General features: G+C 44.7%; 1 protein-coding gene across 1 annotated transcript in view; it reads right to left on the bottom strand.

Moving 5' to 3' along the window:
* Nucleotides 1–5,803, bottom strand: part of CHRNA4 (cholinergic receptor nicotinic alpha 4 subunit) — a 77,940-nt gene extending 72,137 nt beyond the window's left edge. Inside the window, exon 1 of the mRNA XM_060684352.2 lies at nucleotides 5,426–5,803. Coding sequence (XP_060540335.2) covers nucleotides 5,426–5,513 — 88 coding nt within the window. The 5' untranslated portion in view covers nucleotides 5,514–5,803. The remainder of the gene's footprint in view (nucleotides 1–5,425) is intronic.
* Between the last annotated feature and the right edge of the window lie 9,670 nt (nucleotides 5,804–15,473).

Raw genomic sequence — 15,473 nt, 5'->3', positions numbered from 1 at the left:
CTTCTTTTGACGTAATCTTTACTCTTAGTCTATCTTCCTTCCTTCCTTCCTTCCTTCCTTCCTTCCTTCCTTCCTTCCTTCCTTCCTTCCTTCCCTCCCTCCCTCCCTCCCTCCCTCCCTCTCCTTTCTTCTTCCCCTCTCTCTCCATTCTCCCTTCTCCTTCCTTTATTCCCTCATTGCTTCTTCCCATCGATTATTTCTTTCTTTCTTCTCCTCTTCTCCTTCCTTCCTTCTTCCTATTTCCTTCCTATTGCATTCCTTCCCATCTCTCCCCTTTTTTCTCTCTTTCTTCCTCCCCTCTCTACCTCCATTCTTACCTCTCCTTCCTTTCTTCCCAACTTCTTTCTTCCTTCCTTCCTTCCTTTCTTTCTTCCTTTCTTTTTCTCTTTTTTCTTCCTTCCTTCCTTCCTTCCATTTATTCTTTCTCCCCTCTATACTTCCTTTCTTCCTTCTCCCTATCACCTTCCCATCACTTTCCTTCTTTTCTTCCTCCCTCCCTTCCTTCTTATCTCTCTCCTTCCTTCATTCCCTCTCCTTTCTTCTTCACCTCGCTCTCCATTCTCCCTTCTCCTTCCTTTCTTCCCTCATTGCTTCTTCCCTTATCCTCTCTCTCTCTTTTTCTTTTTCTTTCTTTCTCCTTCCCTCCCTCCTTCCTTCTTCCTATCTCCTTCCCATCATCTTTTCCTTCCTTCCTTCCCTCCTTCCCTCTTCCTATCTCCTTCCCATCATCTTCCCCTCCCTCCCTCCCTCCCTCCCTCCCTCCCTCCCTCCCTTCCTTCCTTCCTTCCTTCCTTCTTTTCAGCAAGGGCACTTCTGAGTCATGTCTGGAAAAGTTGGTGGCAGCTGCCGGGCTAATAAAGGAACTCTCCGAAGCGCCTTGTGTTGGGGGGGAGGGAGAAGGAGCGGTGGAGAACAAGACAATGTAAATAAATATTCAAAGCCCAGCCTTGCCTTGCTCAGAAACTGCCAAGGCGACAAATTCCCCCCCCCCTTTTTTTTTTGCTGCCTGAAGGCAAAAATGAAAAGCACCAAAAAAAACACCTCCCATCCTTCAAAGTGCAAACCCCGATTCTCCGTATCGAGAAAGCTTGAACACAAAGGGAGAAATCAGGAGGAATTCTGGCGGTACCTTTTTCCAACTTGCATGCGTCTGATAAGAGAAAGCTTACTCCTTCTAATAAAATATGTTAGTTGTTGTCGCTACCCTCGAATAAGGGGGGGAGGGGTGTCAACTCCTACAGAGGGGAGGGAAGACCCTCACCGGGCTGGGGTTTTCCTCAGAAAACCCATCTCATTAACGCTGATGAGATTACTCCAAGAGCAAACAGACCCCAGGCTCCCAGAGACCACCTCCACCACAGCTGTTATTGCCGCATCAGCAAAGCTTTAGCCTGGGCAGTTTACATTAAGGGACTAATGGAAGGAGGGAAGAGAAATAAATAACGTCTGGGAAAGCAGAAAAAAGGGCTGTAATCTTCCTAGGCTCCTACGGGCTCAACCCTCAAATCTGGTGACGGCACAAAGCTCGGAGGATAAAGCAAAGGGTTACCCTGAGCCGTGAAATAAAAATATATCTCTTTATATAGAATAGAATAGAATAGATTTTTTTATTGGCTAAGTGTGATTGGACACACAAGGAATTTGTCTTCGTGCATATGCTATCAGAGTACATAAAAAGACAAGATACACTCATCAAGAATCATAAGGTATCTTTTAATAATATCTATTCTGCAATTGGTTTTGAAGATAAGGAACCATGCAAAGGGGCTACCGGTCATATATATTTCCTGAATATTCCAAATATACAGATATTGTAAGATGACGGAGGCTAAAACATATGAAGAACAGTTGCAAGAATTGGGGATGTCTCGTTTAATGAAGAGAAGGACTAGGGGTGATGGGATAGCAGCGTTACAATATCTATGGGGCTGCCACAAAGAAGAGAGAGGTCAATTTATTTCCCAAAGCACCTGAAGGCAGGACAAGAAGCAAAGGATGGAAACTCATCAAGGAGAGAAGCAACTTGGAACTAAGGAGGAATTTCCTGACAGTGAGAACAATTAATCAGCGGGACAACTTGCCTCCAGAAGTTGAGGGAGGCTTTTAAGGACGGACTGGATAGCCACTTGTCTGGGATGGTATACGGCAGGGATGCTAAACCTTTTTGGCATCGAGTGTCCAAACCGGAACATGTGCCAGAGCACCAGAAACCCAAAGATCAGCTGGCAACAGCGGGCATGCCCACAGAGAGGGCTCTGTGTGCCACCTCTGGCACATGTGCCATAGGTTCGCCATCACGGATACAGGGCAGGGGTGAAATGCTCCCGGTTCAGGCCGGATCGCCTGATCCAGTATTGATGGAGGCGGGTGGTTCGGAGAACCGGTAGCAAAAATCCCTGCGCACCCCCCCCACCCCCCCGCATGCCTAGCTGAGCCGTGTGATCATCAGAGGCTTTTTAAAAATTATTTTTAAAAGCATTTTTTCTACAACCTCTTCGGCCAAAAAAAATGCTTTTAAAAGTTAAAAAAAAAAGCCTCTGATGATCACGCAGCTCAACTGGGATCGTCAGAGGCTTTTAAAAGCATTTTTTCTACAACCTCTTCTACAACCGCTGATTTTCTGCCTGAGCAAGGGATTGGACTAGAAGACCTCCAAGATCTCTTCCAACTCTGTTATTCTGTTCTGATGCAAACCATCCTTACGATAGGGAGGGACCAACCCTGTTAAGGGAAATGAAAAGGGGGGGAAAAAACCCAGATCGTTCAAATCTTCCCTTCTCATAAGTTTGCAGCCACTGTACTTTTATTGTAAAGTGATAGTAACTGAATCTGAAATAGTATAGGTTGTCCTGCCTGAGCAGGGGACTGGACTAGAAGACCTCCAAGTCCTTTCCAGCTCTGTTATTCTATTCTGTTCTGTTCTAGTTCTAGTTCTAGTTCTAGTTCTAGTTCTAGTTCTAGTTCTAGTTCTAGTTCTAGTTTAGTCTAGTCTACCATACCATGCCATACCCTACTCTACTCTACTCTTTCTCTCTTCTCTTCTCTTCTCTTCTCTTCTCTTCTCTTCTCTTCTCTTCTCTTCTCTTCTCTTCTCTTCTCTTCTCTTCTCTTCTCTTCTCTTCTCTTTTCTTTCTCCTCTTCTTTTCTCTTCTCTTCTCTTCTATTTTCTCTCTTTTCTCTTCTCTTTTCTTTCTCCTCTTCTTTTCTCTTCTCTTCTCCTCTTCTATTTTCTCTCTTCTCTTCTCTTCTCTTCTCTTCTCTTCTCTTCTCTTCTCTTCTCTTCTCTTCTCTTCTCTTCTCTTCTCTTCTCTTCTCTTCTCTTCTCTTCTCTTCTCTTCTCCCTTCCATTCCATTCCATTCCATTCCATTCTATCTCATAAGTTTGAATGTGTATCCTCCCTCCCTTCCTTTATCTCCGTGAGAAACCAGGGAGGGTTTTATCTGAGACATTTTGTCAAGTTACTTGCTTGGCTCTGGGGCTGGGTCTCTTATTTGTCTGTTGCCTTGGTGAGGGACCCTCCCCTTCAAGGCCAATTCCCTCTTCCCCCTTACCCTCTATGTGAACTTTACACATCCTCTTCTGTTGCTGGAGACTTTTGACAATCCCTGTGGTCTGGGTGCAAAGAATGACCCACCGAATGAGTCCGAAACATCTCTAAGCTTTCTTAAGCCAAGACAAGACCTACAACTATGGCAAACTTACTAATTGTCTGAATACCCTCCGTGATTTAATACTCGTAAGCTAATGAGTACATTTGAAATTGCTCTCCAACCTCACCGTCTCACCACTTCTTCCTCGGCATTTACTCGGAATCGCAATGAATCAGAGCTACTGATGGGAATTCATTTCACCTCCGTGGCCTCCTTCTCAAATGCCAAAGAATGCTGTTTATAAATGGCCTGGAGTGGGGATGGTGGAAAACCTAGAACCAATGACCGCCCCCTCCCCGCCCAATCTCTGGTTCGTTCCAAGCTGGTCTCCAGAACAGGATCTCTGGCTAAAAGTCAATGTGTCGCATTCACACAACACAGAGAACCATTGGTCTGAGTGTGTGCAACCTCCCCCACACCGAATCCAAGTTCAGTTCACCAAAATGCACGGGATGGACACACACACACACACACACACACACACACACACACACACACTAAATCAAGGCTAATGTGAATCATTGTTTAGTGCACTGTTTGCAAAAAAAAAAAAAAACACCACCTCATTTTTTAAAATAAGATGGTTAAGAGGGTTGTGTGAATGCAGGAAAATGGCTCCCAGTTCCTTGTTATTTGAGGAGGGGGCGATCTTTTTAATTTATTTCTTTAATTTTAACAAATGCAAACTCCTTCTGGTTACGCCAGGCTGAACGGTGGTGAATGGAGAAGAATCTTCCCACCTAAATGCCTTGCCATGTTAGGGAGCTACAGGATGCCCTTGGCTGATCCACTGGATCTCCGGATCTTCCTGTTAAGGGCTCCGTGAGGATAAAAGCGGGAGATTCCCCTAATCCTCCCCTTGCAGGGAACAGCTGTTTTCCTTCAGGAAAATCCCTGCACGCATGAGGTGAGGCCCCCCTCCCCCCCCTCATCTTCACCAGCTGGAGAGAACCTAGTTCTGGTCTCTTGATGGGCAGCTGGGGGTGACCTTGGGTCGGTCTTTTCTCTCTCTCCAGCCAGCCCACCTCGCAGGGCTGTCATTATCATCCCCTTGAGAAGAACAGCAGGGATGGGGAAGCTGGGGGAGGAGGAGGAGGAGGAGGAGGAGGAGGAGGAGGAGGAGGAGGAGGAGGAGGAGGAGGAGGAGGAGGAGGAGGAGGAAAAGAGAGCTCAATCCCCAAAGCACCAGGTTTTTTTTTAGTGCTTCAGGACCTCGGACAGCGCCAGGTCCCATTTTTTTTCCCCCTCTTTTTTTTTTTTAAACACATTTTTATCGTTTTACGTTCACACAACGCGCTGGCCCCGGGTCCCTTTGCACGCCTTGCGACGTGTAAAGACCCACAAGGTGCCAAGTTTGGACGTGTTTAACCTTGATTTAAACAACCCAGAGGACCCAGATTATGGGGGCAATAAACTGACTTTGTATAAATATACAAAAGGATGAAGGCTATTGCTTAACGCATTGTAAGCCGCCCTGAGTCTCCGGAGAAGGGCGGCATATAAATTAAAGCAAAAAAACCAAAAAAAACCAAAAAAAAAAAAAAAGCGTCCGTCCCGCGGGACTCGGGTTTGTACCAAGCCCCCACCCTTCCCCGTGTTGCCTCGCGGGTCGTGTGAACGCGGTCTGACACGGATGTTTAAAGCAGGGTGGGGAAGAAAACCGGGGAAGAAAAAAGGGGTCATCTTTGGGGAAGGAGGGGTGTCAGGGCTCCTCCGGCCGCGATCGCTCCCCCCCCCTCCACCCTTCCCCTCCCCTCCCCGCCGCCCTCCTTACCGGGGAAGAAGTTTGCGCAGAGCAGGAGCAGGAGCGGCTCCTGACACGCGAGGAATCCCATCGGGGAGCGTCCCCGACGCCGAGCCATGCCTCCCGGCCCGCCTCAACGCAGCAGGTCCCGGAGCGCCGGCGGGGCTCGCCGCGCCCTCCTCTTGCCGCGATCCCGGGGCATCCTCCTCGCCTGCCCGACTGACCGACCCGCAGCTGAGCTCCGATTCCGGGCTCGTCCGCTTGCGCTGCCGAAGCCTCTCGCTCGGGAAGGGAGGGCGAGCGGAGGGGCGCGCCCGGCGGGGACTTCTTCTTCTTCTTCGGAGGGCCGCGCTCCGGCTTGCCCAGCCGGAGAGGAGCCGGTTGGCGGCGGCGGCTTCTTCGGCGGGGCTGCGCAGAGCTTGGGGAGGGGGGGGTTTCCTTCTGCGGCTTCTCGCTCGCCCGCCCGCCCGCCGGAGTCTCGGAAGTGCGTCCGGGCGAAGCGAAAAGCCGGGCCGGAGCTGCGGGCCAGGAGCGGGACAAGGGGAGGGGGTGAGGGGGCGTGGGTGGGTCTGGCGGAACATCTCCCCTGGCGGGACCGACCCTCTGCCGGGCGGGGGTGGTGAGGGGGAGGAGGCGGAGGGAGAGCCCGGGTGGGGGGGAGGGAGAGGGAAGGACACGGAGGAGGAGGAGGAGAAAGAGATGGAGGAGGAGAAGAGGAGAAGAGGAGGAGGAGGAGCAGAAGAGGAGCCAGAAGGAGAAGAGGAAGAGGAGGGGAAGAGGAGAGGAGAGGAGAAAAAGAGAAGGAGAAGAGGAAAAGAAGAGAAAAAGAGGAGGGGGAGGAGGAGAGGAGGAGCAGAAGAGGAGCAGAAGGAGAAGGGGAAGAGGAGAAAAAGAGAAGAAAAAAGAGAAGACAAGGACGAAAAGAGGGAGAAGGGGGAGAAGAAGAGCAGAAGGAGCAGAAGAGGAGCAGAAGGAGAAGAGGAGGAGAAAAAGAGAAGGAGAAGAGGAAAAGAAGAGAAAAAGAGGAGGAGGAGGAGAAGGAGAGGAGGAGCAGAAGAGGAGCAGAAGGAGCAGAAGAGGAGCAGAAGGAGAGGAGGAGAAAAAGAGAAGGAGAAGAGGAAAAGAAGAGAAAAAGAGGAGGGGGAGGAGGAGGAGGAGAGGAGGAGCCGAAGAGGAGCAGAAGGAGAAGGGGAAGAGGAGAAAAAGAGAAGAAAAAAGAGAAGACAAGGATGAAAAGAGGGAGAAGGGGGAGAAGAAGAGCAGAAGGAGCAGAAGGAGAAGAGGAGGAGAAAAAGAGAAGGAAAAGAGGAAAAGAAGAGAAAAAGAGGAGGAGAAGGAGAGGAGGAGGAGAGGAGGAGCAGAAGGAGCAGAAGAGGAGCAGAAGGAAAAGAGGAGGAGAAAAAGAGAAAGAAGAGGAAAAGAAGAGAAAAAGAGGAGGAGGAGGAGAAGGAGAGGAGGAGCAGAAGAGGAGCAGAAGGAGCAGAAGAGGAGCAGAAGGAGAGGAGGAGAAAAAGAGAAGGAGAAGAGGAAAAGAAGAGAAAAAGAGGAGGGGGAGGAGGAGGAGGAGAGGAGGAGCCGAAGAGGAGCAGAAGGAGAAGGGGAAGAGGAGAAAAAGAGAAGAAAAAAGAGAAGACAAGGACGAAAAGAGGGAGAAGGGGGAGAAGAAGAGCAGAAGGAGCAGAAGGAGAAGAGGAGGAAAAAAAGAGAAGGAAAAGAGGAAAAGAAGAGAAAAAGAGGAGGAGAAGGAGAGGAGGAGGAGAGGAGGAGCAGAAGGAGCAGAAGAGGAGCAGAAGGAAAAGAGGAGGAGAAAAAGAGAAAGAAGAGGAAAAGAAGAGAAAAAGAGGAGGAGGAGGAGAAGGAGAGGAGGAGCAGAAGAGGAGCAGAAGGAGCAGAAGAGGAGCAGAAGGAGAGGAGGAGAAAAAGAGAAGGAGAAGAGGAAAAGAAGAGAAAAAGAGGAGGGGGAGGAGGAGGAGGAGAGAGGAGCCGAAGAGGAGCAGAAGGAGAAGGGGAAGAGGAGAAAAAGAGAAGAAAAAAGAGAAGACAAGGACGAAAAGAGGGAGAAGGGGGAGAAGAAGAGCAGAAGGAGCAGAAGGAGAAGAGGAGGAGAAAAAGAGAAGGAAAAGAGGAAAAGAAGAGAAAAAGAGGAGGAGGAGGAGAAGAAGAGGAGAGGAGAGGAGGAGCAGAAGAAGAAGAAGAGGAGCAGAAGGAAAAGAGGAGGAGAAAAAGAGAAGGAGAAGAGGAAAAGAAGAGAAAAAGGAGGAGAAGGGGGAGGAGAGGAGGAGGAGAGGAGGAGAAGGAGAGGAAGAAGATACTCAGAAGAAGAGAAGAAGAAGAAAGGGGAATATAAAGAGAACGAGAAGAAGGAGAAGAAGAGTGGAGAAGGAGAAAGGGAGGAAGAAGGAGAGGAAGAAGAGAAAGAAGAAAGGAGAAGGAAACGATGAGAAGAGAAGGAGAAGGAGAGGAAGAAGATATGCAGAAGAAGAGAAGAAGGAGAAGGGGGAATATAAAGAGAAAGAGAAGAAGAAGAGGGGAGAATGAGAAAGGGAAGAAGAAGGAGAGGAAGAGGAGAAGGAAGAAAGAGGAGAAGGAGAAGATGAGAAGAGAAGGAGAAGGCGAGAGAAGGAGAAGATCACGGCAGGCTTTATCAAAGCAGCTTTCTCTCTGTGGGGAAGAGCAACTGCAACTCCCATCATCCCCAGCTGGGTGGGTGAGAGTGATGGGATTTGGAGTCCCACATTCCCAGGATCGAGGTAGGATGCTTGGAAAACGGCACAGGGGCAGGGAGAGGTGTGAAAGGGGTACGCTCCTCCTCCAACCCCACCCCGGTTTACCACACACTACAAAAACTGGCAGGATTTATGCGATCTTAGCTATACCGAATTAGTGCTGGTGAGTATCTGGATGAGAGACCAAGAGGTAATCCCAAGGCAATGACAAATCAAACACTTTCATAGTTTGGACAATAAGCCTAGAAGGATGCATCTATATCTATCTAGATCTATTTTTATCTTAGTCTCCCAATGGGCAGCAAAGGGTCTGCTGGCTGCCAGAAAAAGAAAAAAAAAGCCCAGAAACTAGTGAATTGTGATTTCACTGAACTAGGGCTGCTAGGCAGTGTCGGCTGGCGACCCCCAGGGGGAGGGCCTTCTCTGTGGCAGCACCTGCCCTCTGGAACGATTTGCCCCCGGAGATACGGAGGATATTAGATCTCCGGGCTTTTCGCCGTGCCCTAAAAACTTTTTTCTTCCATCAAGCAGGACTGGCGTGAAACACCCCCCCCCCCGTTTTTGAGATATTAGATTTTTTAATTGTTTAATGGGTTTTAGTTGTAAGGTTCTTAATGTTTGGCCAAAGGGTACAATTCTTTTAAATTTTTAAATTTTGTATTGGATGTTTTTTACTTGGCTGTGCACCGCCCTGAGTCCACTAGGAGAAGGGCGGTATACAAATTTAAATAAAATAAAAAAATAAATAAATAATATCTTGGTTTACGTAGGTATAACCTGGCTAAAGAGAAATACACATAAAACCTACGAAAAAGAAAGAAAAACAAATATTGTACCTTTACAGGGAGGATACATGAGATGAGGGTGTGGCTAACTGATGAGGCCTTATAAGGCCGAAATAGATCCATCTTAGTCTCCCAATGGGCAGCAAAGGGTCTCCTGGCTGCTGGAAGAAAAAAAGCCCAGAAACTAGTGAATTGTGATTTCACTGAACTAGGGCTGCATAATATCTTGGTTTACATAGGTAGAACCTGGCTAAAGAGACATATACATAAAACCTACGAAAAAGAAAGAAAAACATATTATATATATATTAAGAATTGTCCTAAAGATGCGAGTTCCAGGTATAGTTGTAGAAGAAGCGATAGACATCACGATCTCTGGAACGTTTAAAAGTTTTTTAAAAATTCATTTTAAAACTTGTGCTAAGCTTTCGTCGGCCCCTACCGACTTCGTCAGAGTATAAAATCACCATTGAAGAGCTGCTTGCTTTTATGTAATGGCAATATGGCAATACAAACATCTTGAGTTACGTAGGAAAAACCCTGACTAGAAAAGTATTATACATATAAACCTACGAATAAAAGAACAAAATAAATATTTGGCCTTTACAGGGAGGAGTCATAAAATAAGGGTGTGGCATGCTGAAGAAGCCTCATAAGGCAGAAATAGTACTATCCCAGTCTCCCTTAAGTCTCACAGCAGACAACACAAAATGTCTGACAAAGCCTGAAAGTGGTGATTTGAGATATCACCCAACTATGGCAATACAAACATCTTGAGTTAGGTAGGAAAAACCCTGACTAGAAAAGTATTATACATATAAACCTATATATGTATGTATGTATGTATGTATGTATGTATGTATGTATGTATATATATAATCATCATCTTTTAATGAGCCTATAGTCCCTTGCGGGGTGGAGTCTGGGCAACTGAATGGAGCTACCATGTTTCCTCAAAAATAAGACCCTGTCTTATATTTTCTGAACCTTGAAATAAGCGCTTGGCCTTACTTTTGGGGAGGTCTTATTATTTTGGGGGGGGGGGTGGAGCAAGATGGGGCTCCTCTTGCCGTCTTACCTGATTTCCAGCTCTGTCTTCCTATCCCTAACCAGAGGAAATGGCGGGGACCAGCTGTGCATGCGTTTAAATATTTTGGGGGAGGGCTTATTTTAGCGCATGCTCTCAAAAGCCCAGTTGGGCTTATTATCTGGGGAGGTCTTATTTTCAGGGAAACAGGGTAGCAAAGTGTTTTAATGGCCGGATGCTCTTCCTGTCACCAATGTGGAGTTTTGTTCAGCAGATATATTCTCATTATATATATTGTATGTTGTTATGTTATGTTATGTTATGTTATGTTATGTTATGTTATGTTATGTTATGTTATGTTATGTTATGTTATGTTATGTTATGTTATGTTATGTTATGTTATGTTATGTTATGTTATGTTATGTTATTCAATTTATATGCCACCCCTCTCCGAAGACCCAGGGTGGTTATGTTATGTTATGTTATGTTATGTTATGTTATGTTATGTTATGTTATGTTATGTTATGTTATGTTATGTTATGTTATGTTATGTTATGTTATGTTATGTTATGTTATGTTATGTTATGTTATGTTATGTTATGTTATGTTAGTTAGTTTATTTGATTTGTATACCGCCCTACTCCCGAAGGACTCAAGACTCATGTTATGTTATGTTATGTTATGTTATGTTATGTTATGTTATGTTATGTTATGTTATGTTATGTTATGTTATGTTATGTTATGTTATGTTATGTTTGTTATGTTATGTTATGTTATGTTATGTTATGTTATGTTATGTTATGTTATGTTATGTTAGTTTATTTGATTTGTATACCGCCCTACTCCCGAAGGACTCAAGACTCATGTTATGTTATGTTATGTTATGTTATGTTATGTTATGTTATGTTATGTTATGTTATGTTATGTTATGTTATGTTATGTTATGTTATGTTTGTTATGTTATGTTATGTTATGTTATGTTATGTTATGTTATGTTATGTTATGTTATGTTATGTTATGTTAGTTTATTTGATTTGTATACCGCCCTACTCCCGAAGGACTCAAGACTCATGTTATGTTATGTTATGTTATGTTATGTTATGTTATGTTATGTTATGTTATGTTATGTTTGTTATGTTATGTTATGTTATGTTATGTTATGTTATGCTATGCTATGCTATGCTATGCTATGCTATGCTATGCTATGCTATGCTATGCTAATTATATTATATTGAGATCTCCAGTCAAAATGAATTGAGTAATTTCTCTTTATTTTTTTCACTCAGTGGCCCCAGAACTACGAGCAAATCTGTATATAGCATCTGCCTTAAGAATAGCTCAATACAGATTATTACTAACACTATTAAGCCTAACCTCCAGGTTAATTGAGAAGCTCTTCCTTTCATCCAAATGGATTGCTCTGCACCATTAATTGGATGAATGTTGCAACAACAGGACAAATCTTACGGGACTCCGCAAGAAAAAGGAATTGGGAGATGGGTGTCTCCTTAAGAGTTTACAGACAGTCTTTCTACTTATGACCACCATGGACCCCGACATTTCTCTTGCTCATTGTGACAGTTGTTAAGTGAGTTTTGTCCCCATTTTACGACCTTTCTCGCCACTGTTGTTAAGTGAGTGGCTGCAGTTGTTAAGTTAGTGATGTGGTTGTTAAGTGAATCTGGCTTCCCCTTTGTCAGAAGGTTGCAAAAGGATTCACCTGCCAGAGAGAAGAGGGGGTCCACCTATTCTCCAAAGCTTCTGAGGGCAGGACAAGAAGCAACAGATGGAAACTAATCAAGGAGAGAAGCAACTTAGAACTTAGGAGACACTTCCTGACAGTTAAAACAACTTGTCTCCAGAAGTTGTGAATGCTCCAACACTGGAAGTTTTTAAGACTATATTGGATAACCATTTGTCTGAAGTGGTGTAGGGTTTCCTGCCTAAGCAGGGGGTTGGACTAGAAGACCTCCAAAGTCCCTTCCAACTCTGTTATTCTATATTCATGACCTCGGGACACTGCAACAGTCATAAATATGAGCCACTTACCAAGCATCTGAATGTTGGTCATGTGACCATGGGGATGCTACAACGGTTGGAAGACTGAAAAATGGACATAAGTCACGTTTTCCCATGTTGTTGTAGCTTCGGCCACTAAAGAAGGAGCCTGGTGGCGCAGCAGACTATACTGCTGCTGTTAAAGTAGCACTTAGCTGCCAGCTGCCTGCAATTACTGCGAGTTCAATTCTCACCAGGCTCAAGGTTGATTCAGCCTTCCTTCCTTCCGAGGTAGGTAAAATGAGGACCCGGATTGTGGGGGCAATAAACTGACTTTGTATAAAAAAAAGAACACTGCTTGGGGGGGGGGGCAAAAGCCCTACTAAGCAGGTATATACAAAAGTATGAAGGCTACTGCTTAATGCATTGTAAGCCGCCCTGAGTCTCCGGAGAAGAGCGGCATATAAATCGAACTAATAAAATAAAATAAAATAAATAAATGAGGACTACCTGTACTGCTATACTTCAAGTGATTGAGCCAATTACCAAGCACCTGAATTTTGATCCTGTGGCCATGGGGAATGCTGCAATGGTCATAAGTATGAAAAACGGTAGTGTCACTTTTCTCAGTGTCGTAACTTCAAACCGTCGGTAAACAAATGTTTGTAAGTCAAAAACTATCTGTACTCTTGTCAATTTCGGTGTGAATAGTGAAGAAACCCTAAGTAGTGCATTTTGATCTAGGCTTCAAAGATTGTCACTTTAACGATTCAACGGATTTGCCTTCAGTTGCTTAAATTATGTGAAAAGGAGCTTCAACTTCACTCTGGTCTGGACTGCTGCAATGTGCTTCACATGGGACTTCCCTTGAAGACCACCCGGAAGCTTCAGCTGGTCCAGAAACCTGCAGCTCGCATTTCACTGCAGCCGCACAGAAGATTGGAGCTGCTTCTAGAATCATGCCTTGCAGCCCAGCAATGCAGAGACGTGTCCTCTTTCCACAATCTGAGATTTTCAGGGGCTGGACAGGCACAGAAGCATTCTTGCAGTCGGTCATAAGGGCAAATGACCACAGGGGCACTGTAGTGGCCATAATTTCAAGGCCTGGTCATAAGTAGCTTTTGGAGCGTCCACCTTAACCGTCGCTAAGCATCTTGTCGTAAGACAAGGACTACCTGTATTGGCTCCCAAATGGGCTTCAAATCAAGGTGCTGTCTATAGGAGGGGAACCTATTCTCCAAAGCTCCTGAAGGCAGGACAAGAAACAATGGATGGAAACTAATCAAGGAGATGTGGAAAGGAGGTTGGCACTTTCTGTCATATGTGGTGGTCCTGCCCTGAGACAAAAAGGTTTTGGATTAGGATACGAAATTGGTTACGAGAAATAGTTGAAGAAGAAATAAATTTATCCCCTGAAATCTTTTTATTGGGTATGATCAGAGATGGATTTTCTAAAGATAAAATACATCTTATAATCCATATTACAACAGCGGCCAGACTAGTCTTTGCAAAGTACTGGAAGGACAAATCAACTCTTCCAGAGGAAATACTAATAAACAAAATCTTAGAATGTGCAGAAATGGCAAAATTAACAAGTGATCTTAATAATGATGTGAACTCAAAATTCTATGTAGTATGGGAAAGGTGGTACAAATGGTGGAATAATAGAATGAGATTGTTATGTTAGGATATGCTTATTTTTAGTAATGGTAGTTTCGAATTTATTTGATATATATATTTTGCAAATATATAACACCTCAGATGTTAACGGAGATTTGATGTTTTCTACAATTTTAAAACCAATAAAGTATATTTAAAAAAAAAAGAAAAGAAACTAATCAAGGAGAGAAGCAACCTAGAAATAAGGAGAAATTTTCTGACAGTGAGAACAATTAACCAGTGGAACAGAAGTTGCCTCCAGAAGTTGTGGATGCTGCATCACTGGAGGTTTTTAAGAAGAGACTGGACAGCCACTTGTCTGAAATGGTACAGGATCTCCTGCTTGACCAGGGGATGGCCTACTAGAAGATTTCAAGGACCCTTCTAATTCTTTATTCTGTTTTACTTGGCACAAGACCAAGTTGCTTGCGGGAGCTCCTGTTTCCAGGGGTTTCTGCTCATCCCACCAGATCTGGCAGATTAGTCATGATCAGGGGTGAAATGCTCCCGGTTTGGACCGGATCACCTGATCCGGTAGCAATGCAGGTGGGTAGTTCGGAGAACAGGTAGCAAAAATCCCTGTCCACCCCCCATGCCCAGCTGGGCCGCACAATCATCAGAGGCTTTTTTTTTTTTTTTACTTTTAAAAGCATTTTTTCCACAACCTCTTCGGCCAAAAAAAATGCTTTTAAAAGTAAAAAAAAAAAAAGCCTCTGATGATCGCACGGCTCAGCTGGGCATGGGGGGTGGACAGGGATTTTTGCTACCTGTTCTCCGAACTACCCACCTGAGGTTGTAGAAAAAATGCTTTCAAAAGCCTCTGACGATCCCAGCTGAGTTGCCTGATCGTCAGAGGCATTTAAGAGAAAAAAAGCCTCTGCCAATCAGGCAACTCAGCTGGGATCGTCAGAGCCTTTTGAAAGCATTTTTTAAATAACCTTTACACGGAAGAGGTTGTAGAAAAAATGCTTTCAAAAGCCTCTGAAGATCCCAGCTGAGTTGCCTGATTGGCAGAGGCTTTTTTTCTTTTAAATGCCTCTGACGATCCAAGCTGAGTTGCCTGATCGTCAGAGGCATTTAAGAGAAAAAAAGCCTCTGCCGATCAGGCAACTCAGCTGGGATCGTCAGAGCCTTTTGAAAGCATTTTTTTTTACAACCTCTTCACCGAAGAGGTTGTAGAAAAAATGGTTTTAAAAGTTAAAAAAAAATGGCCATGCCCACCCAGTCACATTACCCCACCACCACGAAGCCACGCCCACAGAACCGGTAGTAACAAATTTTAGATTTCACCACTGGTCATGCTCCAGATGTCCTCAGTGAAAACATCTCTGCTGATGATGGAGGGGTGCCTTCTCTGTGGAACAGCCTCCCCCTCTGTGGTACAGCCTCCTCCAGAAATCTGAATGGCCCTGGATCTGTTGACCTTCTGAAAGGCTTCAAAAATCTGGTTGTTCCACAATCCAAACTGTTAGGGGAGCCAAACTTCAGTGAATTTGAAGATTATGTTCACGATGCCTCCGCTTTGGTATTTTTCCATTTTCTATTGCTGTATTTGTACTTAAGCTGTTTTTATTATTTTGCATTTGTGAGCTGCCCGGAGTGATTTGCTGAGAATGACCTTATGAATTTCCTTTTTTAAATATATATATATATATATGTTTCAACCAAGCATTTAGACAATGTTCCTGAAATGCAAGGGCTTTTTTTTTTTAATGTTTAGTCTTCTCTCCTTTGATAGACTCTTCAAGAGGCTGGATGGTCAACTTTTAAGCATGATTGACATATTAATCTTCTCTCTTTGGGTAGAGACTTTTCAAGAGGCTGGATGGTCAGTGTTTAAGTATGATTGGCATCCAGAGGGTTAGATCGGAATAATAGAGTTG

Source organism: Pantherophis guttatus, chromosome 3 (assembly GCF_059756535.1).
Source record: "Pantherophis guttatus breed Tessera chromosome 3, ASM5975653v1, whole genome shotgun sequence".
NCBI classification, from domain to species: Eukaryota; Metazoa; Chordata; class Lepidosauria; order Squamata; family Colubridae; genus Pantherophis; species Pantherophis guttatus.
The sequence above is the reverse complement of the archived record's forward strand: the minus strand, read 5'-3'. Positions and strand labels throughout refer to the sequence as shown.